At 36.8% G+C, this 17257-nt stretch overlaps 1 protein-coding gene across 9 annotated transcripts in view; it reads left to right on the top strand.

Annotated features, from left to right (window-relative positions):
• RAD54B (RAD54 homolog B) overlaps positions 1–17257 on the top strand; it is a 104304-nt gene that overhangs the window by 57075 nt on the left and 29972 nt on the right. For all 9 annotated transcript variants that reach the window (XM_023248148.2, XM_003999976.6, XM_023248150.2 and 6 more), the window contains 5 exons: positions 2054–2335; positions 6085–6247; positions 11193–11418; positions 12167–12374; positions 14953–15092. In XM_023248148.2, coding sequence (XP_023103916.1) covers positions 2054–2335; positions 6085–6247; positions 11193–11418; positions 12167–12374; positions 14953–15092 — 1019 coding nt within the window. The remainder of the gene's footprint in view (positions 1–2053; positions 2336–6084; positions 6248–11192; positions 11419–12166; positions 12375–14952; positions 15093–17257) is intronic.

The following is a 17257-nucleotide window of genomic DNA, read 5'->3' as shown; positions in this document are numbered from 1 at the left end:
CTCTCTCTCTCTCAAAAATAAATAAACATTAAAAAAATTTATATATATATATATATAGTTAATGTAGGGATAGAGCCTCAAGAAAACCCAAAGACTGGAGTGCTGCAGTTGCTAATAGCTCATGGTAATTTGGTTAAGTTCATCTGACCATCATTACGTGATACCCAGAAAAAAAAGAGTTGTGGGAAACAAAGCTCAAGACTTTTAAGAAAGTCTTCTGGAGATTCAGAGATGTTTGAGAGAGTCATCTCTGTGGATCAAAGTGAAAGGAGAGATTCTGGAGTTAGACTTCTAAAGATGCCTCAAAATTAAGTTTATTCTCGTCTCCCATTTACATGTAACTCAGATGAATAGTAATTGGATTCTATATGAAGATGAAAATCTTTATTGATGTGGAGTGGTCAATACTGCAGTTGAATTAAGATAGTTTGGGGAATGGAGGGATGGGTCTTTTGCATTTAGGAACACCAGCTAAGTAATTTCTTCCTATATCAGAGCATTGAAATTAAAAATTGTTCTATCATAAATAATTTAAGAAGATATATTGGCTACTGTTTGGCCCAGACTGTAAGGTTTAGCCCAGTTTTAATAGGGTGAATTGTAGCACTTTATCGCTAATTTAAAAGGGTCCTATCATGTTTTCTAAAATGTGACAATCTTTTATTTCATTTTTAGAGACTTAAAAACATTTATGGTATGCAATTCTTTCCTCTTTTAATGGCCCAGTAACTGTACATTTAATGTAGGCAAGCACAGGAATCTAAGATTCCACCACTCTATGTATCTGGTTAATGAGCTCATTTTGAGCAGACTGTGACTGACTTACTCATATTTATATTTCATTAGCACCTTGCATATGGCAACACTTAATAAATGTTGAATTAATACTTCAGAGAAGCTTGATATTATAAAATACCCCACTTTGTAATTCAAGAGCTAGAACTTAGACTATCAATGACCTTTTGCCACAAATGCATTTTTACTTTGCTATCTCATGTGGAACAATAAAGTACTGATTGTGGCAGCAGTTGCTTTTATTGCTAGTTTTCCACATTTCCACTTGTTTCTAAGTGGAAATAGAGATGCCGTGGTATTTCTCAAGTTTATTCACAAGAAGGGAAGGTCCCATATAGCCTACAAAACTCTTCTTGGCTTGATTTTCAACAGACAACAGATGGCAAAACTGTGAGTACAGTGAGTTACGTTTTCTTTTTTTTTTAAGATTTTATTTTATTTTTTAAGAATGTTTATTTTTGAGAGAGCAGGAGTGGGGGAGGGGCAGAGAGAGAGGGGGACAGAGGATCCAAAGCAGGTACTGCACTGACAGCAGTGAGCCCAATGCTGGGCTTGAACTCACGAACTGTGAGATCATGACCTGAGCCGAAGACAGTAGCTTAACCGACTGAGCCACACAGGTGCCCCTAAGATTTTATTTTTTTAAGTAATCTCTACACTCATCGAGGGGCTCAAGCTTACAACCCTGAGATCAAGAGTCTCATGCTCTACTGACTGAGCTAGCCAGGGCACCCTTGGCTATATTTTCTTTAGATTTTTTTTTTTTTAACGTTTTTTTATTTTTGAGAGAGAGAGACAGAAATACAGAGTGTGGGTGGGGAAGGGACAGAGAGAAATGGAGACAGAGAATCCAAAGTAGGCTCCAGGCTCTGAGCTGTCAGCACAGAGCCTGATGCGAGGCTCAAACTCACTAACTGTGAGATCATGACCTGAGCCGAAGTCGGACACTTAACCAACGGAGTCACCCAGGTACCCCAGCCATATTTTCAATAATTAAAAAAGGCCTTGCTTTCTCTAAAGCTTGGCTAATTTTTATAGCTTTATTATTTATTCCTTCTGATTTTTTTAGTGTTTTGTGTTTTTTTTAACCAAAATGATAAAGTATGTTTTCATTCTGCTCCTTGGTTATACAGGCTGTTTGCATTCAAAGTACAGTTTTCATTCTGTACAGTTATGGGAAGGTGACTATGGTATCACTAATTATGTCATCTTAGAGGGTCAGTAAATTAAATTCACACACTACCTTCTCAATTTAAAGGCCTTGCGTATAAATTCAAAGAGCTTGAAAAGATTGAAGAGGGCCACAGAGTGATGATTGGTGGAAAAGAAGTAGAAGTCATGGGCATAATCTCTCCAGATGATTTCAACAGTGGCAGATGTTTTCAACTTGGAGGAGGAAGCCTTGCTATCTCAAGTTCTTCTCAGGCTGCCAAGAAGTGTTTCTCTAACCCCTTCAAAAGTGTTTGTAAACCAAGTTCAAAGGAAAATAGACCAAACGGTTTCCAAGATTGTAAACCACGTCATGACCCACATGCACAAAGTAAGATGTAAAAAATAATTTGGATATTCTGTTTTTACTGTCAAAAGATATTGGCATGTGAATTTAAAGTTTAAGTTTTGTTTAAAGTTTTCAGGTGAAAGTATATATTATTCTTCAGGTGTACAACTGACATAAGGAATAATGTTGAAGCTATATAACAATATAGTTTGGGAATCATTTTATAAATAAATGCCTAATTCTAAGAATACAGTAGTGGAGAATACTTGTGTTGAAGGAAAAATATACAAATTGGAGATGTATACACACATCATACATGTATATGATTTTGAATAATACCTGATATTTCAGCAAGAAGAAATATTAGTCAATTCATGAGTCAGGATTATGTTTATACTTCTCTTTTGACAATTGTATGTTTTGATCACATCCATTAATGTATTAAAATATTGAATGATGAGATGTCATGTAAATAACTTAAATTTTACTTATAATCATTAAATTTAATGATTTAATTTTAATATTAATGAGTCTAATTTGAAAATAATATTAAAAATAAAACCTCACCTGTTTTTTGATTGTTTACTTAACAGGGATTTCTTCAGTGCCTTTTTTTGCAGTGTAAACTGTCATCAGAGATCTTCTCATTTGTTGAGAAGACAGACAAATAAATTTGGATTGTAAAGCAATAGTAGATGTCGAATTTGGGGTATCAAGTAGGTTGCTTTCATAGTAGTGGTAAAATGAAAAGTACATAAAGCAACATAATTAAGTATTTTTTGCAAGTATTATAGAGATAGAATTTTTGAAATAAAGGGACTGTTGAGATCAGTCTCTTCCCTTTGCATTTGAAGAAAGTAAGGCCCAGAAAGATGAACCGACTTGCCTAAATTCAAAGAACTATTGACATATTTGGGATAAAACCCCAAATTAAAAATTCCTAGCTCTGTATGAGCTTACCTGAGACTTAATTGAAAGAAAGTAGAAGCTTCTGCTTCTGATTTTTCTTTTATCCAAATATTTTATCTGTCCCACCAGCTCTTTCAATAGGCTTCCTTCTCTTTTATTCTTTCTCTCTGCCTTCCTATTACATAATAGAGGGATGTGGGGAACCAAAAAGAATAATGTGCTTATTTAAAGATCTGAGTTAGAGTCCCATTTTCCCACTGAACTAACTGGTTCTTTGTCCTCTTGGGGCAGTCACTTGTCTCACAAATGGCTGTGTCTCCTCAAGTCTACATTGTGCGTTCTAATCACTACCATAAAGATGTAGAGTGTCTGCTATATACCATGTACAATAAATATTTGTTGACTGAATGAAAAATTTTATTGTGATAACATATATATATATATGTGTACATGTATGTATGTATGTGTGTGTGTGTGTGTGTGTGTGTATAATATAATAAAAGCCCTTTGTGTTAATGATTCACATTTATTTATCTTGCCAAGGGTAGAACTAGGTTGTAGACTTAAAATGAAAGCATGATAGATTTTGTTAGCATTAAGTGGTGCCTCATTATTGTGAAGGTAGAGAGAGGCATCTTAAAATTTGAACTGGTGTCCTGTTATTGTGGTGGTTTAGGTTTTATCTTTCCTGAAGATGGATGCTTTGTTAGTTGACTTACATCCTCTGGTCCTTCTTGCTTGAGTGTATTATCCTCCCCTCTTATCTTTTCTTTTTTCCCCTTTGTATTATCCTCACCTCTTCTCTTTTTTCCCCTTTGTGCTTTTCACAAGAGAAAAAATGGGGCCATTTCTTGGTTAGAAATCCACAAGGAATATACTCTTGCTCTGCTACTGGAATATAGAGGAAAGCCAAGAGCTAAGTTTTCCATTTTCACATCCTCATCCTCTGCCTGCCAGGAATTGACCTCAGAAATGGGAGTTCCTTTTAGTTGTTCAGAAATCTAGGAAGATCCACAGAAAACTTTCCTCTGGGTAATCACTAATGGTAGACATGACCAGACTCTCATTCCTGTGACTGCATATTTCTGCATTGCTGGATATTGTTTTAATCTACTAGAACCTATTTATCTCCCCTTCTTTCTGTTCTCTTTTTTCTTTTTGTTTATTTAAAAAATCTATTTCATTTTTTTTAATGTTTATTTATTTTTGAGACAGAGAGAGTTGGAGCATGAACAGGGGAGGGCCAGAGAGAGAGGGAGACACAGAACCCGAGGCAGGCTCCAAGCTCTGAGCTGTCAGCACAGAGCCTGATGCGGGGCTTGAACTCACAGATGGTGAGATCATGACCTGAGCCAAAGCTGGACGCCCAATCGACTGAGCCATCCAGGCGCCCCAAAATCTATTTCATTTTTTAACCATGATGCAGACATATAAATATATCCCCAAAATAATTTTGATGAATTTATTACCTGACTAGATTAATTGAGACCTGCTTTCTAGTTATATTTGAGTTTGTATTTTTTTTTTTTATTTTTTTTCAACGTTTATTTATTTTTGGGACAGAGAGAGACAGGGCATGAACGGGGGAGGGGCAGAGAGAGAGGGAGACACAGAATCGGAAACAGGCTCCAGGCTCCGAGCCATCAGCCCAGAGCCTGATGCGGGGCTCGAACTCACGGACCGCGAGATCGTGACCTGGCTGAAGTCAGACGCTTAACCGACTGCGCCACCCAGGCGCCCCTTGAGTTTGTATTTTTTGGTGATATTTTAATAAATCTTGAACTGTATTAGCATATATCTAAAGAATTACATTATTATTCAATGGTTGCTTTTATTTGCTGCTTTGCAAAGATAAATGAATTTGACATTCATGAACGTAGTAATTAACTTGAAGCAAATAATGATGGTGAAGTCAATGGAAAATTTGTCATCCTTTCTCAGTTCTTCTGGTTAATAGAAGAAGTAATAGTCATTGTTAGTGTGTACAGAAGTGAAAATAATGGGAGCCTTTATGTTAAATTTGGGGTGCCTTTCCAAAATAAGAAGTTGTGATCATTCGCAAGTGCAACTGGGCAAAATTCCAACCTGTGCTTTTAGTTGGAAATCGTTCTCTTTGCTCTGAATACTGAGCTATTAAATGTGTGGCTTACTGAATACTCTGTTAAACAGTAGTGAATTTTAGTGTTTTTTTTTTTAAGTTTATTTAGTTTGTGGGGTCCCTGGGTGGCTAAGTTGGTTAGACATCTGACTTTGGCTCAAGTCATGATCTCATGGTTTGTGGGTTCGAGCCCCGCGCTGGGCTCTGTTCTGACAGCTTGGAACCTGGATCCTGCTTTGGATTTTGTGTCTCCCCCTGTCTCTGCCCCTTCCATGCTTATGCTCTGCTCTCTGTCTCTCTTTGAGAGAGTGAGAAAGAGAGAGAGAGAGAGAGAGTATGTATGAATGAGTGCAAGCAGGGGAGAGGCAGAGAAAGAGAGAGCGAGAATCCCAAGTATGCTCTGAACTGTTAGCATAGAGCCCAATGGCCAGGCTGGAGTTCATAAACCATGAGATCATGACCTGAGCTGAGATTAAGAGTTAGGCACATAACCTGAAGAGCCACCCAGGTGCCCCAATTTCAGTGGTTTTGAAGTACTTTGGAGCATATGAAGTTTGGAAAGCCCTTTGAAATTCTCTGCCTGAAATCTTACATTGATAAGGCATGAGGTTTTATTTTTTAATTTTCCACTCTTGCTTAGTATCACTGTTACTAAACTTCAACTTTTTTGCCACAAAGGATGGCAAACAGTTCTAAGTTATGAGTAATTAAAGCAAGATAATATAGTTGCTGCCAAAGTGAAATTGCAATACATTAATAGGTAAACTATCATCTTTTTCTTAAGATTCTCTTGTAATGTCGCGACCAGACAATAATCACCAGTGGATGTTCAATAAGAACTGTTCTCCTATTGTGGATGTAGTGATAGATCCTTACCTTGTATATCATCTTCGACCACATCAAAAAGAAGGGATCCTATTCCTATATGAATGTGTAATGGGAATGAGGTAGGAAAATAATTTGTTTATTCCGACTTTTGATTTAACCTGTAACATAATGGTTTTCTAGAAAAAGTCTGATAAAAAGAATCTCAGTATATCATGAATTATGCTTAATGTGTGCATTTATTCCAAAAGTGGTTCTTGATGGATTCCCATGTGCCAGATATCTTGCTAGGAGCTGGGCATACAGGAGTCAGGACCATGGGTCCTATCCTTAAGTAGTTTTTAAGGTATTTGAAGAAATAGGTAAATATAGTCAACCTTAATGTGGTACAATAAGAGCTCACTAGTATGACAAAGGCTTATGAGGGCAAAATTGAAGTAGCTGTTAATTCTGCTTATGAGACTTTTGAAAAAAGATTTTCTTCTTATCTCACTTCTACTTAAAAAAAAAGGAGTCTTCCCCACTCCCTTTTAAATATTTATTTATTTATTTATTTAGAGAGAGAGAGTGTAAGCAGGGAAGGGGCAGAGAGAGAGGGAGAGAGAAAATCCCAAGCAGGCTCGGTGCTGTCTGCACAGCCCTATGCAGATTCAGGGCTTGATTTCATGAACTGTAAGATCATGACCTGAGCAGACATCAAAGATTGTATTCTAAAAAAAAAAGAAGAACTGGATTTTTAGTCATCTGAGTTACCCAGGTACCATCCCCAAAAAAGTAATCTCCCTCATTCCCTTTTAAATGGAGTTTTCTGGTAAAGAACTGTAGCATCCTTTCTTTCTTTCTTTTTTTTTTTTTTTTTTTAACGTTTATTTATTTTTGAGACAGAGAGAGACAGAGCATGAACGGGGGAGGGGCAGAGAGAGAGGGAGGCACAGAATCAGAAGTAGGCTCCAGGCTCCGAGCCATCAGCCCAGAGCCCGACACGGGTCTCGAACTCGTGCACCGCGAGATCGTGACCTGAGCTGAAGTTGGACACTTAACCGACTGAGCCACCCAGGCGCCCCTGTAGCTTCCTTTCTTAAAGATATTTTAGAGGACACACGCACACAAAAGCTTGATAAAGGAAGTAAAAAAGAATCAAAGGAACCTGCTAACATCTTGTTATATTTCTATATATATTTCCTTTTTGTTTTGCTTTTAATGCATAGGCCCTTGATTTTTAAATTGATCATTTAATAGGGAGTTGGGAATGTAAATTCCCTCACACTTCTTTTTTAAGTTTTTAAATTTTTATTAAAAACATTTTTTTTTAAATGTTTATTTTTGAGAGAGAGAGAGACAGAGCATGAGCAGAGGAGGGGCAGACACAGAATCGGAAGCAGGCTTCAGGCTCTGAGCTGTCAGCACAGGGCCTGATGGGGGGCTCGAACTTACAAACTGTGAGGTCATGACCTGAGCCGAAGTTGGACACTCAACTGACTGAGCCACCCAGGTGCCCCAATTCCCTCACACTCTTAGAACCCTTTGCATGATGACAGCTTAAGGAAATGCTATATCCCAGAAACTTTCTAGACTCCTGTTCTTTCTCAAATCTGCTCTTTTCTTTGGAGACCGTATCTCATTTGGCCTGGAAAGCAACTTTAATTTCATCTCTCTCACTTTCTCAATTTAATCAAACCTCAAATTTTAATTTTGAACTCCTAAATATCCTTTGATTCCAAGTCTTTTCTGGCACCACACTGCAGCAGTGCTAGTAACTGACATTATACGATTATGTTTTGTTTGGATTTTTGCAGTGGCATCTAGCTGTGTAGCTGTTTCTGATGCTCCTCAAATTCACTCTTATTGCCACCAGCTTGATTTTTCTGAAAAACAGTTCTGAAAATGGCATTCCCTTGCTTAACATGCTTCAGACTCTCAGAACTTACAGGAGTGTTACCTGATCTGTAACATGCACTCTGCTCATGATTTGTGGGATTATTTTAGGTGGACACAGACAAGCCTTGTTTTTTAATTCTGATAGTAGTATATTTAGTTAATGAATTATTAGAAAAAACAGCATTTAAAATTTTTGGTTTCGTTAATCATGCCTGGACTTTTCAAATAAATCTAAGTGCAAAAGGGAGTTGACTTAAGGAAAAATAAATAATAACATATAGTATCACATATGGCAAAAATTGTGATGGTAGTCAACGAAAGACTGATGTTTGGGAGACATTGACTTGCAAGATACAGTCTGAGTTTTCAAGGATATGTATGCTCGTCTTTAGTCTCTGGCTATCTTGCCAGGTTCATAGCCTTTGTATTTCCTTGTTTGGAATACAGTTCAAGCTCCCACTGTGTTGAACTACTTGATTCATATAGTGAAATCTTATTTACCTTTGTTTGACAAGGTCCATCTTCCCAGTGAAGCCTTCCTGTTCTCTTCCCTCCACTGTGGAAGGATGGATCACTATTTTATCTCTGCCACTCTATATCTCAGCTGGCATTTGGTTTTGCATTGGCAAGTTGTTGATCTAAAATGGTAATAATGGGAGTGCCTGGCTGGCTGGCTCAGTCGGTAAAGCATGCAACTTGATGTCGGGGTTGTGAGTTTGAGCTCCATATTGGGTGTAGAGATTATTTAAAAAAAAATAAAGATTTTTAATTAAAATTAAAATTTTTAAAAATCTTTAATTAAAAAAAAATGTTTATTTATTTTTGAGACAGAGACAGAGTGTGAGTGCGGGAGAGGGCAGAGAGAGAGGGAGACACAGAATGGAAAGCAGGCTCCAGGCTCTGAGCTGCCAGCACAGAGCCCGACATGGGACTCGAACCCTCGAACCACGAGATCATGATCTGAGCCGAAGTCGGACGCTTAACTGACCTAGCACCCCCAAACTGACCAGGCACCCCTTAACTGACCAGGCACCCCCAAAACAAATCTTAAAAAAATAAAATGATAATGACTGTAATTCATGTTTGTGACTTTTTTCTGTACTTTGAAATGGAAGACATATAGTTAAATTTTGGTTATTATTTTTACTAATAAGAAATAGAATGAATTAAGCTATAATCAAACTGGGGGCCTCTGGGTGGCCCAGTTGGTTAATATCTGACTCTTGATTTTGGCTCAGGTCATGATCTCATGGTTTGTGAGATTGAGCACTCTCTCCCTCTCTCTCTGCTCCTTCCCTGTTCGCGTGCATGTGCGTCTACACACTCTTTCCCTCTCTCTCAAAATAAATAAAACAATTTAAACTATAATAAAACTCCACTTTTTAAAAATTTTAAATTCCAGTTAGTTAGCATACAGTGTAATATTAGTTTCAGGTGTACAATTTAGTGATTCAACAATTACATACAACGCTCATTGCTCATCACAAGTATACTCTTTAATCCCCATCACCTATTTCACCCATCCCCCACCTTCCTTCCCTCTGTTGACCATCAGTTTATTCTCTGGAGTTAAATCTGTTTCTTGGTTTGTCCCCCTCTCTCTTTTTTCCCCTCTTCTTGTTTGTTTTGTTTCTTAAATTCCACATATGAGTTAAATCAATATCACTCATCATCAGGGAAATACAAATCAAAATTACAATGAGATATTACCTCATACATGTCAGAATGGCTAAAATCAACAACACAAAATAGATGTCAGTGAGGATACAGAGGAAGGAGAACTCTCTTTCTCTAAAATTTTTTTTAATGTTTATTTTTGAGAGAGAGAGAGAGAGAGAGAGAGAGAAAGAGAGAAACAGTGCGAAAGGGGAAGAGGCAGAGAGAGGGAGACACAGAATCTAAAGTAGGTTCCAGGCTCCAAGCTGTCAGCACAGAGCCCGTTGTTAGGCTCGAACCCACAAAGCATGAGATCATGACCTGAGCTGAAGTCAGATGTTTAACCAACTGAGCGACCCAGGCACCCCAGAAAGGAGAACCCTCTTACACTGTTGGTGGGAATGCAAACTGGTGCAGGCACTCTGGCAAACAGTATGGAGATTCCTCAAAAAGCTAAAAATCGATCTACCCTATGATCTAACAATTGCATTACTAGCTATTTACCCAAAGAATACAAAAATACTAATTCAAAGGGATATATGCACCCCAATGCTTATAGCAGCATTATCTACAATAGCCAAATTATGGAAGGAGTCCATTGACTGAATGGATAAAGAAGATGTATGTGTATGTGTGTGTGTGTATATATATATATATACACACACACACATACACATACAATGGAATATTAGCCATAAAAAAATGAAATCTTGCCATTTGCAATGACATGGTTGGAACTAGAGTGTCATGCTAAGTGAAATAAGTCAGAGATAAAACCATACTTATTTTGGTACTATCCTTAATTCTTTTGATTTTATAACATGTATATACATATATATGTATATATGTATATGTATATATATGTATATATATATGAAGAGCTTTAAAAACTATGAAGTGATATAAACATGCCACTTAATATTCTTTATTATATTTAATTTTAATTTGTATTAACTGAGTAGGTCTGTAGGATAAGTCTATTACTAAGTTACATGTATTAGATCAATATTTAGTGTTTTTTCTTATAGTGCAGGGAGCTATATGATTGAGGAGTTCATTTACTGCTTGAAAATCATAAATACAGCTCAATTGATCTTTCTGGTTAAGATTATAATATATTTTAAACTGTTTTGATAACTGATGCTGAAACTGATAAAAATTGCTCAACTGTTAGTGATAAGAAGCACAGTTATAGTTATTCAAATGTATATATAAAATTGGGATTCATTTCTAGTTTCTCTAAATATATATGTATGATAATATCACATGATTTAGATTCAACTGTCGAATTTCAGATTTGTTTTAGTAATTTAGTTGATAGTAAATATGTCATGAAAAAAATTACAAATTATCAAAGATGCAAAAGATACGTTGTAAATCAGATGCATGAAATCCTAGAAAAAGGATTTAGAAGGGGGTAGAGTTTGTCCTAATTACAAAACTATCAGTTTCTGATTTTTTGACTAATAAGTGACAGTATTAGGGGCATAAAATATTTATTGTGACTAAAAGAAGTATAATTATTTCTAACAGAGTGAGTGGCAGATGTGGAGCTATTCTTGCTGATGAAATGGGTTTAGGGAAAACATTGCAATGTATTTCACTCATCTGGACTCTACAGTGTCAGGGACCCTATGGAGGCAAGCCAGTAATAAAGAAGACACTTATTGTCACACCTGGGAGCTTGGTGAATAATTGGAGGAAAGAATTTCAAAAATGGCTAGGAAGTGAAAGGATCAAGATATTTCCTGTTGATCAGGTAAGAGATTTTCAACACAGTTTAGCCTTGGTCATTTTCTTAATCTCTGTGCTTTTTTTTTCTTCTTTTGTTTCAAAAATTTTTTAAAATATTTATTTATTTTTGAGAGAGAGAGAGAGAAAGACAGTGTGAGTGGGCGAGGGGCAGAGAGAGAGGGAGACACAGAATCTGAAGCAGGCTCCAGGCTCTGAGCTGTCAGCACAGAGCCTGATGCAGGGCTCAAACTCACGGACCATGAGATTATGACCTGAGCCAAAGTCGGACGCTTAACTCACTGAGCCACCCAGGCACCCCCTTAATTTTTTTTTTTAAATGTTTATTTACCTTTGGGAGAAAGAGACAGTGTGAGCTGGTGAGGGGCACAAAGAGGGAACACAGAATCCGAAGCAGGCTCTAGGCTCTGAGCTATCAGCACAGATCCTAACCTGGGGCTTGAACCCACTAACTGTGAGATCATGACCTGAGCTTAAGTCGGACGCTTAACCAGCTGAGCCACCCAGGTGCCCCATTATATCTCTGTGCTTTTCAAATCAGCACTGAAGTTTTCACTGTCTATATGGCAGTTTTTCAAGTGTATTGTAACTCTGCAACTCCTTTGCAGAAAAATGGAATCTTGGCTTACAATTTGGTTTTGAGTGCACATATTCTAATTAATGTCTGTCAGGAATATGCTGCTTGAATTTGATTTTACAGTTTTAGCCCATGATTTGTTAAATACTGTCTTTTTTTTTTTTTTTTTTTTTTTAAGGACCACAAAGTAGAAGAATTCATCAAATCTCCATTTTATTCTGTTCTTATCATCAGTTATGAAATGTTACTTCGTTCCTTGGATCAAATTAAGAATGTTAAATTTGATCTTCTAATCTGTGATGAAGGGCATCGTTTGAAGAATAGTGCCATTAAGACAACTACAGCCCTCATTAGCCTTTCTTGTGAGAAAAGAATAATTCTAACTGGTCAGTATTTACTTTGGGGAAGACTTGATGGAATTTTTGCCTACTTATCATAAAGGATTTGTAATATGCTTGGCATCCAAAGAATTGGTGGTGCTGGATGGAATTCATACTAATAAACCTATGGTAATTAAGTCTTGGTAGGATTCTGAATTTTCAAATCCCTATGTAATTTTCCGCCACTTAGATTTTGGAGTTTTTGAAGAATAAACAATGCTATCATGATAAAGAATGTAGGAGATAGGTCTGTATTGTCTCTTCATGGTTCCTAAGTCTGCTATTTATAGCTGTGCAACTTTGGGCAAGTTATTTAACTTTTCTGTGCCTCAGTTTCCTTATCTGTGAAATAAGGAATAATAATACCATCTACTTTGTAGAGTTATTGTAAAGGCCAAAGGAGTTAATTCATGTAAAGTTATTTAAAGACTACCTGACACATGGTAAATGCCTAATGCCTAAGTATCCATTGTTTATATATGTATATGCTGCATGCATAATTTATTGCTGGCCAAACTTGCTGGCCCAGACTGTCTGGAAAGGGGGGTGGCCCATATGTAAATACAGGAATCTTTTTCTACTCATTCCTTTTTAGCCTAGACTAGAATCAGTCCTGAATAGCTCAATGTAGCTTTCCTCCCACACCTTACTTTGGCCTTGTGTGGCCCTTCCAATTTCTGGAGAATTATCCTTGTTTGAATGAGAGCCTCCACTCTCCTCTGCATCTTGGTCAATGATTGACTCATAGAGGTAAGTGAAAAATGCCAGAGCCCTTGCCTTAGGGTAATTTCAGGACCGGCTTTATAGCACAATTTATGCTCTAAGGATTGCTGTAATTTATCTCAAGCAAGGAGGCCATCCTTGCTTAGTTTCTTCCCCTCCTGTTCTCTAATTCTATTATTCTCTTTCTCCTCAGAGCACTCCCTCCATACATGTTGTACAGCCAAATCCTTGTCTTGGGTTCTGCTCCTGGAGAACCCAGTCAAAAGACATAAATCCTTTCCTGCAGCTATCATTGGCAAATGGGATCCGACTATCATGAATGGCTTGGATTAGTTAGCTAGGGTTGGATGTCTGGAAGTCAACCACAAGGATCCTTATACCTTTGTTTCCCTTCTTACTTGCTTGCTTTTCTCATTCTGCCTATCTTAAAAAAAATTGTTTTTGATTAAGTAAGCTCTGCCCCCAACATGGGGCTCAAACTCATGACCCCGAGATCAAGAGTTAAATGCTGTACCGACTGAGCCAGCCAGGTGCCCTTGATTCTGCCTTTTTTAGTCATTGTCATGGATATTTATTTAAAGGCTTAACAAAATGCATACCAACATAAATATCATATTCTATTATGTATCTCAAAGTTTAGAACTAGCTAGATGTGTTATATAATTAATAAGCATTGATCCTTCGGGTTGACCCATTTAATTTTGAGGGGTATGATCATTAAATTCCCTGGCATTGTAAAATTCATGTTATCTATGTTAATGAATAAGTGCATTTTTATATGCCTCTTACATATATTTTTGGACAACCTTTTCTAGTCTTGTTATTTGAATGTCATCTGAAATTATACTGTAGGACTTTGCTGATTTACATGGGTTTTTTTGTTTGTTTGTTTTTTGAGAGAGAGAGAGTGAGAGAGAGATCGCACACGCGAGCATGGGTGGGGAAGGGGCCGAGAGAGGGAGACACAATCTGAAAGCAGTCTCCAGGCTCTGAGCTGTCAGCGCAGAGCCCAATGTGAGTCTCGAACTCATGAACCATGAGATCATGATCTGAGCTGAAGTCGGATGCCTAACCGACTGAGCTACACCCAGGCACCCCTACATGTTTTTTTGATATAATTATTGAAACATGCTAATGTTTCTTTGAAAATTAGTTAGCCAAAAGTTTTTGAGTATGTAATTTATGCAGGGTATATTTGTGTTAACCTTTAAGATTAGTGAAGATCTCAATTTGATCTGAAAACTTTGAAAGGTAATAATTACAGGTGTCATTCACTGAGTATTTACTAAATGTCAGGCACTGTGCTACGACGTGCATACAGTGTCTCTACTTTTTGTTGTAATACCACTGGGAAATTGTTAACTTCCCAGTTTTATAAGTGAAAAAATGCTGAATTTAACTTAAAGAGCTCAAGAATCTTGTCCAGAGTCACACTATTATAATATTAAGAATCACTAACAGTTATGGAACATTTATGGTGCTTTAGGCACTGTTCTTAGTATATGGATTAACTAATTTGATCCTGACAATCCTAGGAGCTGCTATAATCATCCCCATTTTCTAGAAGTAAACTGAGGTATGTAACTTGCTTAGGGTCCCTCAGAGAGTAAATGATGCAGGTGGGATTTGATCCCAGGCGAGTCAGACTGCAGAGCCTGGACACAGCCACTATGCTGAAGTTAAATCCAGAGTTAAAAATTTATATGGTTCTTAATATTTTTTGTTCACTTGGAGTTGGCTGCTCTTTCTCATCTCTAAAGCCTTTAGTTTAGGTTTGTTAGGGAAGAGAGTACAAATTTCTACAAATAACCTGTGACTGTAAAACACAAACTTGACCTTTCATCACTTTTGTTTCTCTTAGGTACTCCAGTTCAGAATGATCTTCAAGAATTTTTTGCATTAATTGATTTTGTAAATCCAGGAATATTAGGCTCTTTGTCATCTTATAGAAAAATATATGAAGAACCCATCATTTTATCGAGACAACCTTCTGCTTCTGAGGTATAATTTACGTTAATAAATAGGTTTAAAAAAAAAGACTATGTTCAGGAAAGTCATCCACAACTTGGGCAATATTTTAATTCAGGAAAAATTAAATTAGTGAATTCTTTATTTTTCCATAATCCTTCAACTCTTCCTGCATTCTTTATTTTAGAGAATAATATCACATTAAAAAAATCATAAATAGGCACTTCACAAAGAATTGTAATTGACAGTAAACATATAAAAATATTCATTTTTACTGATATTGACAAAAGTAAACTAAAGTAACCATAAAAAACTTCAAAAAAAATGTTTTATTTATGGAGGTGCCTGGGTGGCTCAGTTGGTTAAGTGACCAACTTTGGCTCAGGTCGTGATCTGTCAGTTTGTGGATTTGTGCCCCACCTTGGGCTCTGTGCCAACAGCTCAGAGCCTGGAGCCTGCTTTGGATTCTGTGCTTCCCTCACCCTCTGCTCCTCTCCCACTCATGCTCTGTCTCTCTGTCTCAAAAATAAAGAAAACATTAAAAAATTTTTTTAAAATGTTTTATTTACTTATCTTTTAAATGTTTATTTTTGAGAGAGAGAGAGAGAGTGCACATGCACACACAAGTGGGGGAGGGGCAAAGAGAGGTGGGGTTGGGGGATCCGAAACAGGTTCCATGCTGACAGCAGAGAGCCTGATGTGGGGCTTCAACTCTGATCCAACTCGGATCATGACCTGAGCTGAAAGTCATACACTTAATTGACTGAACTACCCAGGCGCCCCAGGATGTTTTATTTATTTTTGAGAGTGCAAAAGTGGGGGAAGGGCAGAGAGAGGGATCCGAAGCGGGCTTTGCGCCAACAGCAGTGAGCCTGATGTGAGGCTTGAACTCATGAACTCATGAGATCATGACCTGACCCGAAGTTGGATGCTCAACTGACTGAGCCGCCTAGGTGCCTCACTCTTCTATTGGTGTTTTAGTTGGTTCGATTTACATAGTAATAGCAAGTATAGATGAGAGTACTGTTGTCTATTGGTTGGAATGTAAATTGGTATACAATTGGAGAATAGTTTGGTACTATGTATCAAAAGCTTTAAAATTGTGCATATTTTGTGGTGTGGCAATACCACTTTTAGGAATTTATTATAAAGAAATAATCATACATGTGCTTAAAGATTTAGCTGTAAGGGTAGAAAATTCTGAAACTAAAGGAAACAAACTAATTGGAAACAGACATTTCTAAAGGTAGGAAAATGGTTAAAGCAGAGTCTGCATGTTGTTTACACAATGTATTTCATTGAATCTAAAATAATACCAATTGTAAGGTGCATCGTTAGTTTATGAACCACTAAGGAAAACATGCTAATAAATATAGTTTAAGAAGTCATTGATGGTGGCTCAGTCGGTTAAGTTCCGATTTTGGCTCAGGTCATGATCTCACAGTTTGAGCCCTGCATCGGGCTCTCTGCTGTCAGCACAGAGCCCACTTAGGATCCTCTGTCTCCATCTCTCTCTGCCCCTTCCCCACTCTCTCTCTTCCTTTCTCTCAAAAGAAGTATTAAAAACAAATTTAAAAAAGTATCCTATATGAGAGAAGTTAAAGTATAAAAAAATAGTCTCAGAATTAATAAAATGATAATTAGTAAATATTTATTGAACATTTCCCATGAACCAGGAATGATACACAATAATAGCTTATGAATATATTTATTAGCATGGAAAATGTTAATCATATATTATTTAAAAATAAAATCACATTCATTTATTTACCCAACACCTACATGTTAAACATCTTAAGTGGGCCAAATGTAAAGTGTTAAATACTAGGGAATATAGTGAAAAGCCAAACTGAATGGCGCCTTGTTCCCATGAAGCTTCAACTATAAAGATCCTGTTTTTGTTACAAATAAAAGTAAAATGTTAAATACATTTATATGTTAATATAAAGGGAAAAGACTTGGAAGATATACATAAAAGTGTTGACAGTAGTGGTTGTTTCTGATTGATTAAACTTGGTTTCAATTTTAGTTTTGCATAACTATTTTCTGACTTTTCTTCAGTGAACCTATTTCTTTTGTAATAAAAATTGAAAATAGTTTTAAAATGTGAGGGGAATTTTTTATGATTTACACAGAAATGAATATATACATATGGGATATTATTTTAAGCTTCACTGTGAAGTTATGTATGCTCAAAA

The sequence above is a fragment of the Felis catus genome, chromosome F2 (assembly GCF_018350175.1).
Source record: "Felis catus isolate Fca126 chromosome F2, F.catus_Fca126_mat1.0, whole genome shotgun sequence".
NCBI lineage: Eukaryota > Metazoa > Chordata > Mammalia > Carnivora > Felidae > Felis > Felis catus.
Note: the sequence above shows the minus strand (reverse complement) of the source record. Positions and strands in the feature narration are given on the sequence as shown.